The sequence below is a fragment of the Chrysoperla carnea genome, chromosome 4, assembly GCF_905475395.1.
Source record: "Chrysoperla carnea chromosome 4, inChrCarn1.1, whole genome shotgun sequence".
In the NCBI taxonomy this organism is placed as follows: domain Eukaryota; kingdom Metazoa; phylum Arthropoda; class Insecta; order Neuroptera; family Chrysopidae; genus Chrysoperla; species Chrysoperla carnea.
This window is the reverse complement of record NC_058340.1, coordinates 65,110,548-65,132,297: the sequence shown is the minus strand read 5'-3', so window position 1 is coordinate 65,132,297 and position 21,750 is coordinate 65,110,548. Positions and strand designations below refer to the sequence as shown.

The following is a 21,750-nucleotide window of genomic DNA, read 5'->3' as shown; positions in this document are numbered from 1 at the left end:
AAACGGACTGAAATACTTCGTTCCTAAAATTCTCAAAAAAAAAAACATCAATAATTCTTCAAAAATTCAATTCAAAATTTCCTATTAATTTTATTGGAATTATTTAAAAAAAAAAATTAGTATATTTTTGCTTTGTAAGCCATTTAAATATTCTAAGGCACTTTTTATTAAAAAGAAAAATAGAAATTAAAAATTCTATATAGAAATTAAAAAAAAAAAATACAGAAATCAGTTTGTAAATTATTATTATTATTAAATTCAACGTTGTGGCTATAAATATGAAAAAAAAAACCCAAAAAATTTAATATTTATATTCTAAATAAAAAAAAAATATATTTAAAAAAAAAATTTGCACAATATATTTTAAATAAATGGATTAGACTTTTAGTAAAGAAAAAAAAACAAAAATAATCGGTGTAGAATTTAAGCTTCACAATTACAAAACCAAAAATTGGAGAAAAAAATTTTAATTTCAAATTTATTTTTTACCGCTTGACAAAATTCAGTTTCCGATAGTCGTCATAGGTTCAAACCAGAATTTAAACTTTTTACAAATCTTTCAAATTCCGATTATATAAAAAAATATTACAAAAGTTCTGAAAATTTCTTCTATACAAAAATATCGCAAACGATAATCAAAATTCAAAAATGACATTCGAATAAATAAATAAATAAAAAAAACTCAAATTCATTTATAATTTTTTACAAAAATATATTTTTGAAATAAATATTTCAAATATTGCAAATAATAAAAAAATAAAGGAATTACTAAAGCCTTAAAAATTCATACATTCATCATTCAAACGTTTAAATTTAATTTCGTGATACTATTTTTAAAGTGTAAGGAATTTAAAAAATTTAATTTTGAGCGAGTTTTAATGGACAATATTGCTATCCAGAAAATGCGATTTATTTTTTATAAACCGATTTTTGGAAAAAATAAAATTTTCTCAATCAAGTAGGTTCAATCGTTCAAGGGCTACGATGTCACTGAGAAACACACGGACACTCAGATAATCACTTTAAACTTGAATGAGATGAAAAGGATACTTAGACAGCTATCATTTTTTGGGACAAATTTTTGGAAATATTTTAATTGAAATTGAAATATTTGAGTTGATTTTGTTCTTTTGAATTATTGTTTTGATTTACCAAATTATTTTACCATTTCACTTTTCGAAATGGAGCCATGTTTATTTGACCATTCATTTCCATAGTAATTATTGATATGTTAAAATTATATGTCATGCCTTTTCCACACTGAATCAATTTTGAAGATCATCGCCAATGTTTTAGTTTTTTCGGGTTCAAAACTCTAAGCTCGCACATGAAAATCTCCGTTAAATTACCTTTCAAATGAAACCAAAAAAATTAAAATCAGTTCATCCGTTTAGGGGCTACGATGCTACAGACAGATAGACACACAGACACACACAGAGCTGTAATAATACTCATAACACCCCCTTTTTTAGTTCGGGGGATAAAAATTCAAATAATAATTCTTTTTCATTGATATTTCCTGAAACTAGTCTTATGCGTCTTTCACTTCAGACGGTTCAGACGTTCACCCCGAAAACTTTTCATTGTGTTATTGAATTATTTTTTATATACTTTTTCGTCGAACTTTGAAAAGCAAGGAAGATGATTTTATCTCTGTACAAAAGCTAGTACAATTTCTGACGACGAGGATGCTATGAATATTGCCTAGGTTGATATAAACAGGATATAGACGGGAGCAAATGATTGGAATAGTGGAAGCCATTTTACCATTTTGTAAATAAAAAAATTTCATTTTGTACCTATGTTTAAAACTATTAACATGATTTATATCTCTATAACGACTATTTTAATTCAAACTTCAACGCTTGTGTCTTCGAGCAAACTGATAAATCCATAATATTCCACCGAGATACCAGATGGATTCACTATTGAATATAATGCTCCTATTCCATTCCTCAACAAAGATGCCAATATTCTTCGATTAGCTAAGCTAAAAGCTCCAAACACAAGTCCAAAGTTTTTATATTCCTTACACCAAAAACTTTTATAGAATATTTTTTTATTTCCAAAAATGCGTTTATCTTTATTTCCAGTCTTAGCGATAATCGTTAAAAACAAACTTGAACTAAAATTATCCGAAGAAACAAAGCTTTCGTAATACAATGGCTCGCCTAATTCTCAAGAAAATTCTTGATATTTTGAAATCAATACTTTTTATTAAAAACCTACGTCAACTTCAAATTTATTCTTAGCGACTCTTATAACAATTTGACGTTTTTTATAAGGTCCCAGTTTTTTATGGATCAAAATCAAAATTTATCTACACTTTACACAACACTTTTTTTTCTTGTAAAACTTGGGCATTAATATTTAAACAAATTTTAATTAAACAAATAAAAGCTTATCATTATTTATGTAAAATTCTTTTAAAATTTAAATTAATTTTAAATGTATAAAATTCGAAATCATTATTTTGAACTTCATTCCGGTAAAAAAAAGTTAATCTCAATAAATTTTAAAACTCTCATATACGATACATTTCACATTTCGTTGTAGTGAACCTTTGAATGAAAAAATTTATAAGATTGATCGACCACGATACCTTAAAAAGGCTGGGAACCTAACAAGAAAACCGAAGTAAAATGGATAATGCAAGGAATAATTGTTTCTTACGATTATCGCTTGAACTCAAAAAGTTATTAGCAAAGAAAATCTATAAATACTTTTTAGGAACTATTTAAAAATCATTATTGTAAAACGCTATTGTAAGAAGAGACTGCACAATAAAAGTATCCTACAATATTAAAAAAATAAAAATTATTATTAAAAAACAAAAAAAAAACTTTGTAATAAAAAAATATATACATAAAAAAAAATATTATTATTATTAATTAAATTAATTGCTACATTAAAAAAAAAAATTATTATAAAAACCGCCGAGAAACCAATGCAGTTTAATTAAATTAATAATTAATTAATTGAGAAAAAATATAGCAGTGTTGTGATAAAAAAATTAAAATAATATTTTATAAATATTTTTTTAAAGTTTTTTATTATTATTTAGTTATTACAGAAAAATTGAAATATAATGAAAAATTTGCATCTTGAAGGGTACTTGTCTCCCTACAGTATTGTAAAAAAGTTTTGGTTTATATGTACGGTACATGCATGTAAATACGGTACGGTACATGCATGCATACCAAATAAATGCTTCTTGTCAAATAATGTGTTATTTTTAACATTACCACGCAAGCGTTTCTCATAATATTGTGTACAAAGTTTATAAATTTGTTAATATAGATACCCCTCTTCAACCACCAGTACTCGAACTATAGTCATTTCTCTCCAACAACAAAATTGATTTACTTTGCGTTATTATATCCCAATAAGGAAAAAGGTCAATAATTTTGGTTTTTTTCAACACAGAACAAATAAATACATCGATGTTCGATTAGTTTCTTTTTCTAGAATTAAAAAACTTGGTAAAAACCAAAAATACCCCCCCCCCCGTGTTTATAATTCGAACTTTAGTTAAATTATTCTCGAATTACAGACAATTAATCGACTTCAAATTTTTATGGCAATTGTATTATAATATCCTTAATAAGCATAAAAAAAAGTTTCTGATACTATGCCCATAGCGACATCAAGTTATTATGTATCAAAAACTTTCCTTCCATACTTTCCAAAATTTTCACTAAGCTAAGTACCATTTTATTACAAATATGCATGAACATTTGAAGAAATTTTCAATTTGGATAACGGAAAGTCGTCAGTGTTTTTTAATCTTATTTTTATTTTTGTTACAAGTGGCACTTTTGTCGCGATAGCAAATGAACCAGAACTCGATTCCCGATATTCCACTCAATTATATGCAAATTTTTCATTTGTTATAAACAAATAAATATTTAATTTAAAGCTAAATAGAATTGTTGAAACGGAGAATTCAAATGAAAAAAACATTATTTTTAACTTATTTAAATTAATTACCAAAATTGATGCTTGTCAAATTCGACTTTTCCCAAAATAAATTTAATTTTTTTTTCTAACCAATAATTTATCATTTATAAAAGAATAAAATATAAATATATAAAATGTTGTAAAAATATCATACTTGCTTTAGAGTCGGATCGTAAAAACTATCTAAGAGTTATACCTACAAGCCATTTGTAAAACAAGTGAAATTTACAAAATTTTAAAACTCCTCGAAAAATGCGGTTTTTTCTTGTAGCTCTCTCCAAACTGAATCGATTTTCTTTAAACATTGCTAACAACACTCTCCATTGAACTACTGGATTATTCATTAAATTACAAAATCGGTTCATTCGTTTATTAGCTACTTTTTATAAGAAAGCTAATTTAATTGAAATCAGTTTCCAGATAATTTCTCAAAATTTTGCCGATTTCATTTATACTTAAAAGCATCTGTTTGGGAAAAATTTGACATTCATCACGCTATAATTTTTAAAAAGTCAAATAAATCTTTATTTTTTTACACTATTATAAATAACTACATAATTTTCGTTTAAAAAAAATTGGCAATAATATAATAAAAATTAAATATATTTCAATTTTTTTACAATAATCTAATATTAAAATAAATCTAATTTAATAAAAAAAAATACAATTTATTATTAATAAAAAAAATTCATTTTTTATAAAAATATGTAATTAACAAAATTTTGAATTATAAACTACCGTAAAAAATTTATTTTTTTGCCAATTTTGTAAATAGTTAATTACGTCATAATTTGGTCCGATTTTCTTTTATGTATGTACAAATTAATAAATATATGACAGATATAGAAGATACCAGAAAATAAGAAGAAGATGTGGACAAAAAACAAGATGGAAAAATTAGGTGATATTTATGAAAAGACGATAGAAATTATGTAAAAACAAATGAGGAATAGGTAATCTTATTAATTAGGTAATAAAAAATGTCGCAACACTGCAATTAAAATACATAGTCATTAGAAAACATATCAAATTGTAAATGATTGTTAAAATTGAATAAAAATATTGTTCTGCAAAAAAAAAGTTTGTAATAATTTAATATTCAAAAAATTCTTTCTAATTCCCAACAAAAAATATCAGAAATGTAACTTTTTCTGAAAGCTAGTAAATAACAACATCAAAGGGTATGGATTTGCGTCGCGTGTCTTGACCTATGTATCTACTGTGCCTTTTTCAAGTACAACTCGTCATAATAAACCATTTTGCATGATACATTCATGGGAATGAGTGTATACACTCTCTCTATTAAGCAATGTGGATAAGAAATATTTACTTTATATGCGTGCTTGGATGTGCTTGTAACTTTCCTCAGTGGAAGTTGTACGACTAACTAATGCATATGGTCTCTAAAGAGCAGTTCAGTATACTTACATGCATACAAGCAAACATATAAGAGTATCTTTCTTATACACATTGCTTAATAGAGAGACTACATATCATCATACCATGGATGTAGCATGCGAATGATTTATCAAACGAATTGTATAGTGGGTACAGTAAAAGAAAGCTACTAGTGGGTAACTAAAAAACTTACGTTTTCTCTGCTATTACTATAATTTTTGGAATACTACCAAAAAAGGGCATTGGAGTAGTTTATCATAATTTTCACTTTCATTCCCATATTTTCTCAACGTTAAGAAGGACGGAAGTCGTTTTAAATGTTTGTCTATATTAATGTTGCTAAAGTCAGCCCCCTTTAAAATTAACGTCCTTGTTTATAGCGTCCCCGATTATTTACGATTGTACGCTCATTCAATGTTGCTCTCTGGCAAGGAAGAGTCTGGTAGGAAACCATGACTTCGAATTAGAAAAATTCCTTTGTAGCTCCAATCACGACATAATTATAACAATAAAACAATATTTTTGAATAATTAGAATACTTTAATAAATAAAATATAAAATTTAATTCTATTCCTAAATTAAGATTTTTGTCTTGGTAATAATTTAACATAAATTCCATTCTTTGATCCTGTGGTAACACGTTCCTCGATAATTGGCTTAAAAACTTTTCCAGTTTTCTCATCTATAGCCGCTTCAATTTTAAAGTTTCGTAAAACAGATGATATCACAGCTTTCATTTCCAACATTGCGAATTTTTGTCCTACAATCAAAAATATAAGTAGTAATACCCATATTCTAAAACTGTTGAACCGACTTTGAAATCCAAAAACTTACCAATACAATTTCTATAACCACCACTAAATGGAATATACGCAAATGGATGACGATTTCTTGAATTTTCTGGTAAAAATCGATCAGGATCAAATTTCATTGGATCTGGGAATATTTCTGGATCAATATGCATAGCATATACCATAACACCAATAGTACTTCCCCCGGGAATAACATAATTATCTGGTTAAATAAAGAAAGAAATAAGTGCCTTTAGTTCAAACTCAAGTAAAAAACGGGTTCACTTACTTATTGGGAAATCTTCTTTAATATATCGTTGAAATTCAGCAATACTTGGCATTAATCGTTGCGATTCTTTAATTGTACGTTCTAAATATGAAAGTTTTTGTAAATCTTCATAAGAGGGCGCTCGTGTATCATTTCCAAAAATATCATTTAATTCTTCCACAACTTTTTCCTATGGTTTCAAAAATGTAAATTAATCATACGCTTTAGAAACTTGAAGGAAAGTTATAATTCTTACTTGAACCTCTGGATTTATGGAAAGCAAATATAAGCAGGTACTTGTTCCAATTGAGGTAGTTTCATGACCCTATTTACAAAAATAAATAAAAATAAACAAAACTCGAATTTTCTACTATTATTTTAACTTACAGCAACCATAAAAGTGTTGACTTCATCCCGAATTTCTGTATCGGATAATGGTGATCCATTAGTATGTGTGGTTTGTAACAATAAGTCCAAAAATGCCATTCGTCGTTTACGACCAACATCTAATTTTCAACAAAAAAGTGTAAACGATTAAAAAAAATCCTAGCGCCAGAGCTGCGTAAGCTTAGCAAATTCCCTCAGAGATTGAAAAAATAACACATTTTTCTTAAAAAAGAATATTGCATTTTAAATTTATCAATAATTTGCTTAAAACTGGGCAAAAAATACAAAAATATTTTTTATTAAGAAAATATTCAAAATTTTGTACTTTATGCATCCCCCCTCTCCGTGATTATCTGTCGATTTTTCTCATAAACGAACTTGACCTTTTCAAATTCCAAAACCCTTCTTGATACTACCAAATTTAATTGAAATCGGACTTAAATTGCGACCCTTAGAGAGCGAAAATTATATTTTTAAATTACCTTCTTCACTCTTTTTAACTTCCACTGACTTATTTTCTTTTTCACGCTTAAGTTCTGCCTTACGCGTACGAATTATCTAAAAATATCCCAATTATTAAATAATAAATTTTATCGAAGACTTAAATAATCAAAAATTTGATAATTACTTCGTCTGTCCTATTCAACAATAATTGTAAACATCCTTCGTATTGTTTACCCAATGGTGTAAATTTCGAAATAAATCGAAATCGGTGTAATAGATTATAATACCGATGGACAACCATGTATGCAGCTCTAAAAATTTTTTAAATAGTTAAACTATCGAAATACTTTCGCAAACATAATTTTTGAACTTACAAGTTAACCGCTTGTACATAATCATTTAAACCTCCAGATTGTTGAGCATTAATCTTTGTACCCATAGCAGTTTCTACAAATTTTTCAAAATATAAAAAATGAATCCAAAATAAAAATTTTTGAAAAATTTAATGCTTACCACAAATAATGTCTAGGGCACAAAGAGTCAAAAAAGTATGGATATCTTGCGTAGGATTATCTTTTTGTACATCTGTTAAACGTTTAATTAATATTTCAGCATTTTCATTAAATGTTTCCACAAATTTTTCTAATATATTAAAATGAAATGTTGGTGTAATAATTTTTCTATGTTCACGCCAATGTTCTCCAGCACTTGTTACTAAACCTTCACCCATTAAAGGTCTCATGAAATTATAACCATATGATTTAGTTAAAGTCTTTTGACTTTTTAAAATTAACTAGAAATTATAAATATGCAATTAAAATTTTCATTGTAACAATTAAAATTTTAATTGTAAAAATTAAAATTTTAACAATAAGAATTAAAATTTTAATTGATAGAATTAAAATTTTAATTGTAAGAATTAAAATTTTAACAATAAGAATTAAAATTTTAAATTAAGATTTTTCTCTAAAGTTAAAATTAAAATTTTTTTGAGCAACTTACTTCCACATCTTTAGGATCAGCCAACATAACATGTAATGAATCTAAAGCCCAAAATTTTAATACAGGACCATATTTTTTCCGTGCTTGAACTAACCAATTGTAAATACCTAAAAAATCACATTTAAAAAATAATTTCAATTTTAATTATTAAAAAAAAAATTATATTTTACCTCCATCAGTTCCAACAATTTCTCGAATACTCCCGAGTAAAAAATGTCCTTGCGGTCCTGGTATTAATTCGGCTTTATGATAAAATCCATTCAAATGTTTTCGTACATTATTGTACGCATAAATTGCAATTATTGCCGAAGCTAATAGAATTAATATTTCAAGTATTATGAGTATCATCTGGAATTGAAATGAAAAAAATGATTTTGAACAATCAATACATATTTCTGCGTTAATCATTTTTTTTAAATAGATTTAAAAATTGCGCACACTTTTCTATAATTAATTTAGAAGAAAAAAAGCCTTCACCTTTTCACCTGAAGTTAGATTTTTTTTGCACTTATTACGTAGTAACTCTACTAATTAGAATGAATTTTTTTTTTTTTTGAGTTAGTATTTCTTCATTGATTATTGAATGATTTCGTGTGATTTTAATCAATAATAATAAAATATAAATTCGAAATATTCGTCTTATATCGATGATGATCAATCCGATAATATCAATTAAAAATTGTTATAAAATATATTGATTATTCATTTTTTCCATTTTCATTTAAGTAAATATTAGTTTTTAATTTTATTTTTTATAATGTATGCGATAAAAATAATTCAATATTAGTTTTTGTTTTTCAGAAAATATTAATAATTAATATTTTTATCAGAAAATATAAATATTTTATCAGTTATCATTAATTTTTTGTCGTTATTTAATATGCATGATGGTAAAAAAGATATTCCGGAAATTATTTTCACGTTTATTTTATTTTATTTTATTTTTTTTGGTTTTTGCATAGCGCAGTATTTTGTACTATCTTCGCGAAAATTCCACAAATAATCAATTACGGGAAAAATAAATTTGTCAATCAAATAGCTCTCGCACTTTTTTTGTAATGCACGAATACAAAAATCGAAGAATAGGTTGAAGGTCCGTGCGACCTAGCCGACTTACACTCACAGCATTGCCGATCACTTGACAATAAGAAAATTTCAACAAAATGACCAGTCCTTTAAGTAATATTCTTTACGGCCATAAATATTATTCCGTCTAAATCTCAACGTCCGCGGTATGCTTAGGGTATATGCATGAAGGAGGTACACTCAGCCTCTGAAATTGAGGAGCTGATAAATGAAATTATCAGCGGAAAAGTGGTAAAACACATATATGGTATCACAATGGGCTCTATGGCCTAAGTGTGTCCTTCGTGGCAGCCAATATAACCTAACCTAAATCTCAACTTATTTCAAAACACTTCAAGCTTTCTCTTCTTTGACACAAATTCAAAAATTCCATAGGCTCGATAACCTTTCAGATAGACCTTTAGTACCAATGTACCGATTTTACACATACATATATACCCGACAAGGGTAAATTGGGTCTGCGAATGGGTGCAGACTGTATTAACATTATTTATTCACTTATATTCTAACTCTATTTGAAGGGTTAAATAACTTTTAGAACTTTTTTTTATGTTACCATGTAAATAGACACTCTTCCATATCATGGTACATTTGTCTAGGTGTTATAAATAATGACGCTTTTCAACGAGCATCGTTTAATTAATATTTGTTAATTAATCTCTTATTGTCTTGTATAATAACGTAAAGGTTGCCCTTGATGGTAAAGCTTTTACCTTGAATTTTATTTTATTAAATTATATAATAAAATTTAAAAATAAACATTATCAGTTCTAAGCTTAGCGCCACGTGTCATATTTGACAGTCATTTCGAAAAAAATTCAATTTTCTTGTTATACACTTTCCAAATTAAATTTCCATCTGATCTAAAATGATTGCCAAAAACTACACTCTATTATTTTTATTGTAAATCAAATTTTATTTGGATTGATCAAAATCCACTGAACTCAATATTTATTGGACTTTGGGCTAATTCTAAGTTGTACAAAACCTTTTGCTTCTTTATTAAAGATTATCAGGAAGGAACAATATATTTAAGAAAAACTCTTAATTGAAAATCAAAAATAAAAAGGGAAAAATTCAATCGAAATTTTCACATCCGTAATTAGATTGTATTTTATTTATTTAAATTTATCATCATGAATGTCGTCAAGAATTTATTTCCCAATAATAATTATTATTTATTGTTAAATTCTATTTATTATTGACAATAAAAAGATATATTTGTTTTAATTTTAAAGCTACATATTTGTTAAATTTTTAATTAAATACAAACGGAAGATAAATTAATTTTATTAAATCAAAATAAAAAATATTTGAAAAATATTGATTTTTTTATTTCAATAAATATTAAGTTCTTTAATTTAATAAATAAAATTGGATAAACGCTTCTATTATTCACATTAACCAATAAATAAAGACAAATTAAACTTAAAGGGCTTCATTTTCTAGATTGTGTCTCGTTAGAAGATTGATATGTTTTGACCAGTCTAAAACAAAATTTGCAAGGATTTCAAGTGTAGTTACATAAAGATAAAATTCGTTTTCGATTTTCAAAACGATTACACTTTTGTTGCAATTGCAAAGTATACTGAATGAATTCTTTCATTTTGAAGAAAAAAAACTAGTGAGTAGAAAAGCTTCGTCACTAAGGTCATATTTCTCCTTCATTAGATGTTATCATAATTTAATATTTTCTATTTAAAGACGTTCCCAAAAAAAATTTTTTTTTTCGATATATACCATACTTTTTGAAAAATTGATGCCTAAAAATGGAGCTTTAAAAGTACCTAAAACCTTAAATTATCACGAAAACCATTATCTCTAGACACAATAGTGACGTGAGGGATCCTCGAAAGTTGACACAACAGGAGTTTTCGGGACATAATATGATCCAAATATAATTGACAAATTTTTTTTTTTATAAATTTTATGTTTTTATGACCGTAATAAAATTTTTCACATATATAAATTTTTTTGATTTTATGATCCTAAAAAGTTTCAACCACATTTGAAAAATAAAAGTTATTTTTGTTTTAAAGTGAGCAAAATGAACATAGCGCGAGTGCTGAAAACTGTTTGGCAATAATAATAATTTATATTGCTAAAGCATGACATGGAAACTGATTTTAGAAAATTGGCGTAATAAACACAACAAACGCAACTGTTCTATATTGCCAGATGAAGTTCATGGCTTTCAAATTTCAATGAGAAAAGAAAAATCCAAGGTCCAACCGTCTTGAAATTAACTATTTCGTAACGTTGCTAGATTCGTAGACCGTAATTATTAAGTAAATCAATGTATTTAACCTTCATAAATTTTTTAAGTACATTTAAGATTGATAACTAATACTTTGTCCAATGCTCGCTCATACGTGAACTGATTTTAAATGATAATGCATTTATCAACAAGATCCAATTTATTTTAAAATAAAAAATGAAATATGGTGATTATCGACCTTCTGATTATTAATTACCAGTAAAATATTTAAATATGAAAAAAAAACTTCTTTCTTCTTTCACTATGTCAAGGTCAAATTAATAACTGCTCTAAATGAATGGTCAATTTATTGGATCTACAGAGCGTTCAATACTATCGAAGGTATATAAGAGAAAATTGTTAATTTTTCAATAATATTTTTGGAGTTTTTATCTTTTCATGCTCTTATTATTTTTACTTCGTTCTGTTATTTACTGACTTGCCAACATGGATACCTAGTTCAAAACTTTCTGGCGCATCAAATCGTTAAAAGGACATAATTTTGTAATTTTTTGGATCAATATAACTCTAAAAAAATAATTTTTATTCAACTCGAAAGCTAACAAATATTCCCGATTTTTTACAATTTATTTAACCCTCCTACACTTTGGAAAAAATGATGAAAAATCACAAAATTTGTTTTATTATGGGATTGGATGAAACCTGGTTTATTTGATAATTTTGACCAAAGTTTTGGTCGAATCATCAATAATTTCTAAGCGTTACAAACTTGGGACTAAAATTAATATACTTTGATAAATATTTCATATACAAAAAATAACTTCAACAAAAGTTGAAGAGTTTGATGGGGGATATCGTGTTCTGAAATCAAATTAAATTTAGTTCTTCCGGTGGCTTTAATAGTCAATTTAGATCCTAAAAGGTAAGAGATAGAAGGACACTTGGGGACTAAATTGAATATTGTATCTTGATATATTTTACAAATAGCGTATAAGAATACCAACACAACTTTTTTCGAATATCCGGTAGTATGATTACATTTTAATTACGGTTCATATTTAAAAACTTGTCAGACCTACGTTGCATGCGTACGCCATATCAGACATAAAAAACATTCAGCACTATAGCACTCTGATAATATACATTAATTTCTGAGAATTTTAAATATGAGTTTCTAAAGACAATAAACAAAATTCTATTACTTATGTTCTTTTTTTAATAAAAGTTGGTCGTGTAATGTAAACAAACCTAACTCAACGAAATATGTGAATGCACTATTTTTGTGTGGCAAGACGATTCTTTTAGACCATTAAAGCTACAAAAATTGATTTGAAAATAAATCAATATACATATAAGAATGGAAGCTTACTGATCGATCAAAGAATTTTTGTTTTGGAATTTAATGAAACTCGGTGGATGGGGTAATTTTGATCCAAAAAGTATAAAAATCAGGTTAATTTAATGATTGGATGCAGAGTTTTTGAGATATTGCAATATTTGGATCGATTTTAGTCCGTTTTTCAAAAACTATTCGGTCAGTCATCAAATACACCCGATTTTTGTACTTTTTGGGTCAAAATATAAAAAATTTCTCGATTTTTTGCAATTTTTTTAAGGGGTAGGTACCTCTATGAAAAAAACGAGAAAAACGCAAAAAAAAATTTTTGGGTTGGAATTTGATGAAACTCGTTGGATGGGGTTATTTTGATCCAAAAATTATAAAAATCAGGTTAATTTAATGATTGGATGCAGAGTTTCTGAGATATTGCAATATTTGGATCGACTTTAGTCCGTATCTCAAAAATTATTCCACCAGTCATCAAATGCACTACTTTTCCTGTGCGATAACTTCTAATTTAGAAGGTCTATTGTGGAAGAAGAGATGCCGAAAAGACCTTCAGAAATGTCTTTTTATACCTTCTACTGCTTTCTCAGGACGGCTTCTAAGTTTTACATTTTTAAGATTAAAGATTATGTGAACGTAACAGAATCCTAATTATATTTTCATTTGATTGAACAAAGAAATATTACAACTGTTAAATAATAGTAAGAAGCAAAAGTATTTTAAATCAGATCAGATAACTAACTCAATTAGAGCAGGAGCTGAAGTATTTGACTTTGAAAATGTGAATATTGCATTCTGTCTATTGATTCTTGTTCAAAAAATTATGTAGATTAATATTCCCGATGTTGGCAGAAACGCTATTGGTTCAATTTTTCATCAATTTTTAGAAATAATCAAAGTACACTCTTTGGGATTTTTTGATTTTCACGTCAAAAAGGCCTCTGTGAATTTTTCGTAAAGTTCATTGTATTTGAGATATTAACAGTTTAATGTTTGGTAAAATTCGAAAGTTAAATTTTTGACCTTACCAAAATTCCAAAATAATCTTTGAACATCTTTTAATAAAGTTCGGCGTTACAGATTCTACACGATAATTTTTGAACTCTTAAAAATTTGTTTAATTCCCATTAACCATTAATACCAATTTATAAGACAGAGACAATAAACATTTCAGTCTTACACGTTGATGGGAATTTTAACATTTTTTTAAGAGTTCAAAATTGGGGCTTTAGAAATAAATAGTTAGTGATTATTCTTCATAACTTTATACAATATGTTCAAAAAATGATTTTAGGATTTTGATAAGCAAAAAAGTTTAATTTTAAAACGTTCTTTACCATCGTTTTAGCTTTGAAATCTTTTTGAAGTTTTTCCAAGCATTAAACTGTCTATAACTTGAAAACGTTGAACTTGAAAAAATCACACTTTTTGACGTGAAACAATCCAAAAGACCTAGGGTAGCTTTACTTGGTATAAAAAAGGACATTTAACAACTTCTGAGAGTGAGAGTGTACAAAAAAGTGAATCAATAGAATTCCTGGCAACATCCGGAATATTAGGTAATCTACAAGGTTTTTTAAGCGTGTATCAGTAGATTGAATACGGCCTTATATTTTGCAAGCTCATGTACCTCCAACGCCTGGACTAAATAGACACAACAAAGTCAGTTTGAGTTTAATGTTATTTGATACAGATAGGTAATAAATACAGTAAACAGTAAAAGGTAATATAAACTTATAAGATTAATCCAATTACCTAATAATATAATTTATTATGTAATAATATAGACAAACGAAATGTTGAGATATAACCACAAAACAAAATACCTATTACAAATTAGAAATACATACCTATATCATATTTATTTATACGAATTACCTGTATCTTTGATTTTATATAATTTTATATAAAAACAAGCTGTTCTTGTGAGTGCAACCCTTATGGTTCACACCATCAACTTCCTAAGCGATGAAAATAACTTTCCACAACTGCCTTAAACTCTGAAATAATACGTATTGTATTGGAACCAAGATTTGTAGCTTATGAAATCACATCCATTATTTGCACTCCTTTTAAAGCTTGTCGTACACTGTCTGGTGATGAAAAGGAGACTCGCGGTCTTAAGATGAATATACCGCTTAGGAAAAACAGACTAGAGAAATAATATTAAGATTTAATTTTGTTCATTATGTAATTTGTATATCATATCTGTAATGAAATTGCCTATAAATAAAATAAAGTAAATTACTATAAAAATCCATACGGACGAATTATGATCTTAGACCTCAGGGCTCTTCTAGTTATGGAGATTTAGTAAATAAGCAATAAATACCAAATTCTGGCGCTAAAAATATCGCAAACCTAACTAGCAAGCAATTCTTCATACCATGATAAAAAAAACCACAAATTTTTTATTTGATTCCCCTAGCCATGGTTCGATTCAATGTTTTTTTTTGGCTTTAGAAATGTACCCAAGTAGGAAATTACACAGACAAAAATAAGAATACCGAAAGAGGAAAGAAGTACTTATTTCCACTAACCCATTACCTTAGCTTAACTTAAATTGTTTATAATCGGCACAAATTCATTCTATACAATCTAAATATAAAACTTCCATGTCTATTTATAAAAGGTGGACTTTGAGCTTAGAATACTTTTATAGCTAATAATAAATAATATTCATAAATTATTTTTGTATTATAATCCAATTAAATAATAAATTGGATTTTAAGTGAAGAACAGAGAATGTAATATAAAAGGTTCGGTAGAGCTCCATTTTACCCGACTTCGCGGAGCAAAGGAGTGGTAACGTGTTTTTCAGACTATACATGTATGTATGTTGAACGCGGTTTCCAATTTTTATTGTTCTTACGTCGATCGATTTCTCTTAATCTTACGAGGGTTATTGAAGATATGACAGTAATGAAAGCTCAATATGGTGACAAATGAAAGTAGACAAACTGTATTAAGTGGGGTCTTGTTGGATCGACTGACGTCAGGGACATTCCAAAAATATCCCACTCCTTCTGAAGAAAACATTTAGGGTTTAAAAAATGTAGATAATAATATCTATTATATTGTGTCAAATGAATAATAGAGTAGAAATTTTCAATAAATTTTTTATAGATAGGCAATTGTAATCACTTAACTGTATTCATTATAGCATAAAAAATCGATTAATGCAATTTTTTATTAGCTAAATTTCATTGACCTTATACGAAGTATGCTTTCTAATAAAGAAGCTAATATTATATTTAGATAGTCTACAGTCGTTCAAGGACAACGGAATCCTTAAAAATGATTATCTTTGTTAGTTAATTGATTTTATTTTCGTTTAATTAAATGACTTTGTACTTCTTATAACTCAGCAGGATTGTAATTGTATTTAATAATTCTCAGTGTGATAACACAGGCTTTTAATGATACTCTTTAAAAGGCTTTTTCATTTATATTAAATGAATGTAGTGGAAAAAAACCACTACTGATATTTGTTCACTTTTAAAACATTTCAACGTTCATATTCGCTTTTAAAACATTTCAACGTTACAATTTTTGATTCTTTATAATGACAAAAGAGTAAACTAAGACACGCGGAATTTCCAAGCCATTCTCAGCAATATCAGTTACTCAGATTTTTACTTACGAAGGGATACATCAGGAATTTTTGTTCTAGGCTGGGCCAAATCTCATAAAGACAACAGTTTTTAAACATAGGTATACACATAAATAATCAGATAAATGTACCCGAAGCTCAACCAATTAAGTATATTTATAAACTTACCCACAATTGATAGATATAGCACAGCTAAATTACTTACCTACAAATTTAAGTCTTCTGTAGGGAAAGGGATTTATATAATTTGTTCAAATTTTTATTTTCTAGCTAAACAAGAACAAAATATACAACAAAATAAAAATTAGGACACAATGTTTTTTTAAATTTTTTCTTTTTATAAATTGTACTAAATAATTATTTCTTTTTTTTTTCTGTTCGTTCAAAAATCTTACAATAAAAAAACAAACATACATCTTTTTGTAACAAAAATAAATATTATTTTTTCGTATAAATATTTTTTTGTATACATCAATCACACACAATCTAATCTCGAAAAAGTCTTTAAAAAAAAGTTTTTTGTTCATCCATTATTTTCCAAATACATCCCATATTGTACAGAAAGTTTCTGAATTATTCATGCAGGAATTATCTCTAAGTTAATAGCTAAAATCTTAATAGCAAGTGTTGGATTAAATAATCCGCTCATGTTTCACCACGTAAACTTTGCTGTTAAGCCGGAAGAGACAGAAGAAAAGTTCATATTTTAAGAAAATCAAGTCTTACTTTTAAAAACTCTATACATCGTTGTGTATTTGAACGAATTCTGTTAGTTGGGCACATTTTAAGTAGTACGTTTCAAAATAATTTGGCACATTTGCATTATTTCCTCTCAAATACAGAAAAAAAATTTAAAAATATAAAGAAAAAAGACAGAAAAACATAGCTTCTGTGATATTTCAGTTGGGACGTAGCTTCTGAGATATTTCCTTTAATCGCAGAACCATATCTCAGATTTTGAGAGACATGTATGAAGAGATCACAATCCTTTTTTTTTAAATAGATTATTGAAGTGATGTTCTTAAAGCTCTGTTAGAGATAATTCCACCTTAAACTTTTTAAAAGCCTTTTTTACATATACCATACTTTAGTTTCTCAGAAATAATAAAACAATATTTATAAATTAACATTCTTTTTGTAAATAATTATTCACTATTATTAGTGTTTTTTTTTTTTTATTATTTATAAAATGTTTAACTATAAAACTCTTTCAAATTTTTTTTTATTAAATTGCACAATTTTAATTTAAAAATTATTTTTAATTTTCGCTATTTTATAACACAGGTACATTTATTTTTTAATTTTAATTAAAAAAATTATTTAAATTATTTGCTAAGGAGGAACTTTTGGACCTTATTAGATATGTGTTAACAAATCTACGATCTGGAATTTTAAAAAAAATGTTATAAGATTACTTTCGTTAAAAGTTTTATGAGATCTAGACAGGAGCACGTACCACAAAGCTCCATTACTTTACCTGTTATAGACAGCTGATGCCTACATAGCAGAATTTTCTTTCTCTTTGCTAGGTCCAAGAGATTTTTGTCCTTATGAGCAGTGATTTTGACAGAAGTTTGGGGGGACATGCAAATAGTATTAATAGTCACTTTAAAAAGAATATCTTCCAAGGATACCTCAAGTTTACGTAACTGTCGATTAGAATAAATAGCTTGTACTCTATAAAGCTCTACAAATTGTCAACGTAATTTCTTCTTTCTGTTAGCTTTATACAAATTCACAGGCCCTCAGGTCAATGATTGGCGAACTACCAAGGAAATCTCAATGATTTTATAAAATAGGTACGTTTTTTATGAAAATTGTGCTGCATAAAGTCTTTATTTCACGACATTCAGGAGAGATCTAAAGTATGGGATCCATTATTAGGCAGAACTTCGTACTACAGTTCTCCTGTTGAAGCTTAATCAAATTTCACTTAAAATTTGTTTGTAATTTTGGAACCAAATAAGAAGAGTATAAATGTATCGATTGAGCGCTTAAGGATTTTCAGTCCTCATATTACTCCAATCTTACGAGCTACGATATTTTAAATCCCTAGCATACAAAAAATCTATGAAATTGGTGGCAATAACTAGAAAGTTCGTAAAATCAACATTGTCATACATATCGTATTCCAATCTTGTGCGCTTAATGAAATTAAAGAAATTTAAAAGTTCTGCCATCTGTTAACGATCATTCGAGTAAGTTCCTCCTTAAATTTTAATGTAAAATCATTAAAAAAATTTTCAAATTGTTTCACATCACATATTAACTTCCCATAATTTTAAATAATTATCTAACACTTCCTGGTAGAATTGTCTTGTTTTTGGATTTTTAAATGCTGGTGTTAATGTTTTTAAATCTAATTGTAATAATGCTTCATTACCTAATAAATTATTTAATTGTTTTAATAAACTTGTATCACCATGTAATTTTAATAAACTTGCATATGTAAATATATAATAATGAATTTTTAAATTTGTTGTTGCCCATTGTTCCATTGTTTGATTACCACTAGCAACTTTTATTTGGCCCATATGTTCTGCATACCATGGTGAAAAATAATTTGATAGTTCTGTCGTCGATAGCTGTCCAATACCTTGAGATTTTAAACGTTCTTTGATGCGGGCATATACTTTACGTGAGTAGACAAAGACCTGGAAAATATATAAAAACATGTGAGCAATTTGTAAAGATAAATGGTAAGAATGTTGGTTTAAGCACGCACACATACAGATATTTTTTGAAGGGGCTAATACAGGGTGGCAGTTTCGAATTTTTCAACTTTATAACGGCATGAGAATCCACAAAAAAAATAATTTTGCTCTATCAAATCCAAATTTTATGTAATTTTGATAAACCAAGTATGTAATCCTACTTAATTTGGGTCATACTTTTCAAATATGTGATCAAAATTAAATTAGCTCTAATAGGTTTCAAGAATGTGGAGCCCTGGTCCCGGAATTAGGCACATTAGCGATAGCTAGGCAATAACACACATCACAGCTGAAAAGAATGACCCAAAATTAGTGGGTTTCAAAAAAAATTCCAATAATATCGAATCAAATATGCCTGTGTTGTCAAAAAACTCAAATTTTTTTAACTTTATGACGTCATCAGAATCCAAAAAATTTAATTTTGCTTTACCAAATACAAATTTTATCCAATTTTGATAAACCAAGAATGTAATCCTACTTAATTTGGGCCATAATTTTCAAATTTGTCTTCAAAATTAATCTAGTTCTAAAAGGTTTCAAGAATGTGGAGTCCTGGTCTCGGAATTAAGCATAAAAGTGAGATCGTCTTTTACATGATTCTTTACTAAATTTTTCTTTAACCAATAAAACATAATTTTTGTTTTGCGTTTCAATTTCTGTCGTGTCGGTGACGGGTGTCTCCTTTGCCACGTCCTAGTTACGGACTTGATTAATTTACTAGCCTGCATAGTCAGTACTTAATATTTATTATTATTTAATAACAATAATTCTGATTAGGAATATTATAAAATTATAGTAAATTTTTATACTTATTAATATAATAATAATATTATTATTATCGATTTAAGAGTGACCATTTATTAAAATGCTGATTAAATAATATTCAATTTAATTTATAAATATTATAATAATATTATTTATTTCATTATTATTAGGTTAATAACCTTTATTTATTCATATTTCAAATAATAAATATACCGAGAACTGTATGCATTTAATATTTATTAAAATATTGTTACATATTTTATTTAATATAAATGAATAATAATTATTTGTGTGTTTAACTATTAATAAGATGTCATTATTATCGATAAATTGGACTTAACATATGCGCCGATCCAGATTAGATATATTGCTGTAAACTATAGGTCAAAGATGTCTGATTTTTGTTGTCAGAAATTACAAACTGAAGTCCAAAAAAATTCCGCGATTTTTTATATTTTATAAAGGGATAGGTACCTACACTCCATTGAAGAAATCGAAAAAATTACAAAATCGTTTTTTTTAAACTTGGTGAATACAGTGATTTTGACCCAAAAACTACAAAAATCGGTTTCATTTAACGATTCGATGAGTAGTTTTGAAGCTTAAAAACCCTTAAGAAAAGCTTTTATTTTAAAGGCGATTCAGGATCATGAAAAATCTCATTTAATCGTTAAATAAGCTTAAATTTTTGTTTGCTTTTTGAGTTAGTTAAGATAAATAATCCGTAAATGAAGTTGATTTTGTGTCAGAACGACAAATTTTGAGGTGTTGACTGAAGAAATTGGTCTGAAATATCATATCTTGTATACGATTTAATTCGATATTTCAGAAACTTTTCTAATTGTCGAGAAAATGCGATTTTCGTATTTATTAGGTCCAAATTGCACTAGAACAAGATTTTCATCCAAATGGATGACAAAGAGTTATCAATTTTGTCCAATTTTCTTAAGGGATCCTTCAAAAATCTTACCACTTTCGTGAAAATCAGAAAAAAATAGTTTGATTTGGAATCTGATGACTCCATATTTTAAAAAATACTCATGTAATAGGGGATAATTCTGATGTCGAATTGGCGATATCAACCCCTAAAATGTAACTAACTAGACTTGATACCACGACAAAATTTGAAAGTGAAATTAAAATTGATTAAAAAACGATGAAATTATAAGTGCGATACCCACGTACGACGTCACTAGTCATAATCTTTCTCTTTGTTTAATTTTGAGTAAAGAATTTTAAAAGCCAACTTTACTTTTCTATTCGTGAAGTAAGAATTCTTCATTTAAAATGATAAAAACAATTTACTTCGATTCCCTATCGTTAATCGACGTGGAGATAAATTTATTTTTTTTATGATTTTATTAGCGCCTCTTTTTGTAAATGCCTCATAAAAATAAACGCAAGTAATATCTTTTAAATGGCGTGGAAATTAGAACACGTTAATTTTACGGTATTTTTTAAATCAAATATTTGATAAAATTAATTACATTTTTTATGATTTTGAAATAATAAAAAAAAAATATCTCAGAAACGTGTTAAATTATTAAAACACAAAAAAAATAGATTTTATTGTCATTTTTATTAAATCAGATATATTTAAAAAAGAAATAAATGAATCCAATTTATCTACATTTATCTCAATGAGCTATTGTAAGAAATTTCTCATGACCTCTTAAACAACAACTTAAATGAAAGTGATAATTTCATAACATTAGATCATTGTTAAATGTACAATTTATTGTTTGAGTTTGTAAGATAT

The 21,750-nt window shown here is 27.0% G+C and overlaps 2 protein-coding genes across 2 annotated transcripts in view; both read right to left on the bottom strand.

Moving 5' to 3' along the window:
* Positions 1-258: 258 nt before the first annotated feature.
* LOC123298867 (cytochrome P450 4C1-like) lies at positions 259-8,770 on the bottom strand. Its single transcript, XM_044880962.1, has 13 exons — positions 8,728-8,770; positions 8,421-8,598; positions 8,251-8,357; positions 7,762-8,041; positions 7,623-7,695; positions 7,433-7,559; positions 7,287-7,362; positions 6,805-6,923; positions 6,674-6,742; positions 6,439-6,607; positions 6,193-6,372; positions 5,967-6,118; positions 259-270 (listed from the first exon to the last, which is right to left on the bottom strand). Exons 2-13 carry the CDS (start codon positions 8,596-8,598, stop codon positions 259-261), a joined length of 1,542 nt encoding a protein of 513 aa, XP_044736897.1. The 5' UTR covers positions 8,728-8,770.
* A 9,031-nt stretch (positions 8,771-17,801) lies between these two features.
* The window catches only part of LOC123298516 (torso-like protein), a 42,275-nt gene continuing 38,326 nt past the window's right edge, over positions 17,802-21,750 (bottom strand). The window contains exon 3 of the mRNA XM_044880545.1: positions 17,802-19,166. Coding sequence (XP_044736480.1) covers positions 18,771-19,166 — 396 coding nt within the window. The 3' untranslated portion in view covers positions 17,802-18,770. The remainder of the gene's footprint in view (positions 19,167-21,750) is intronic.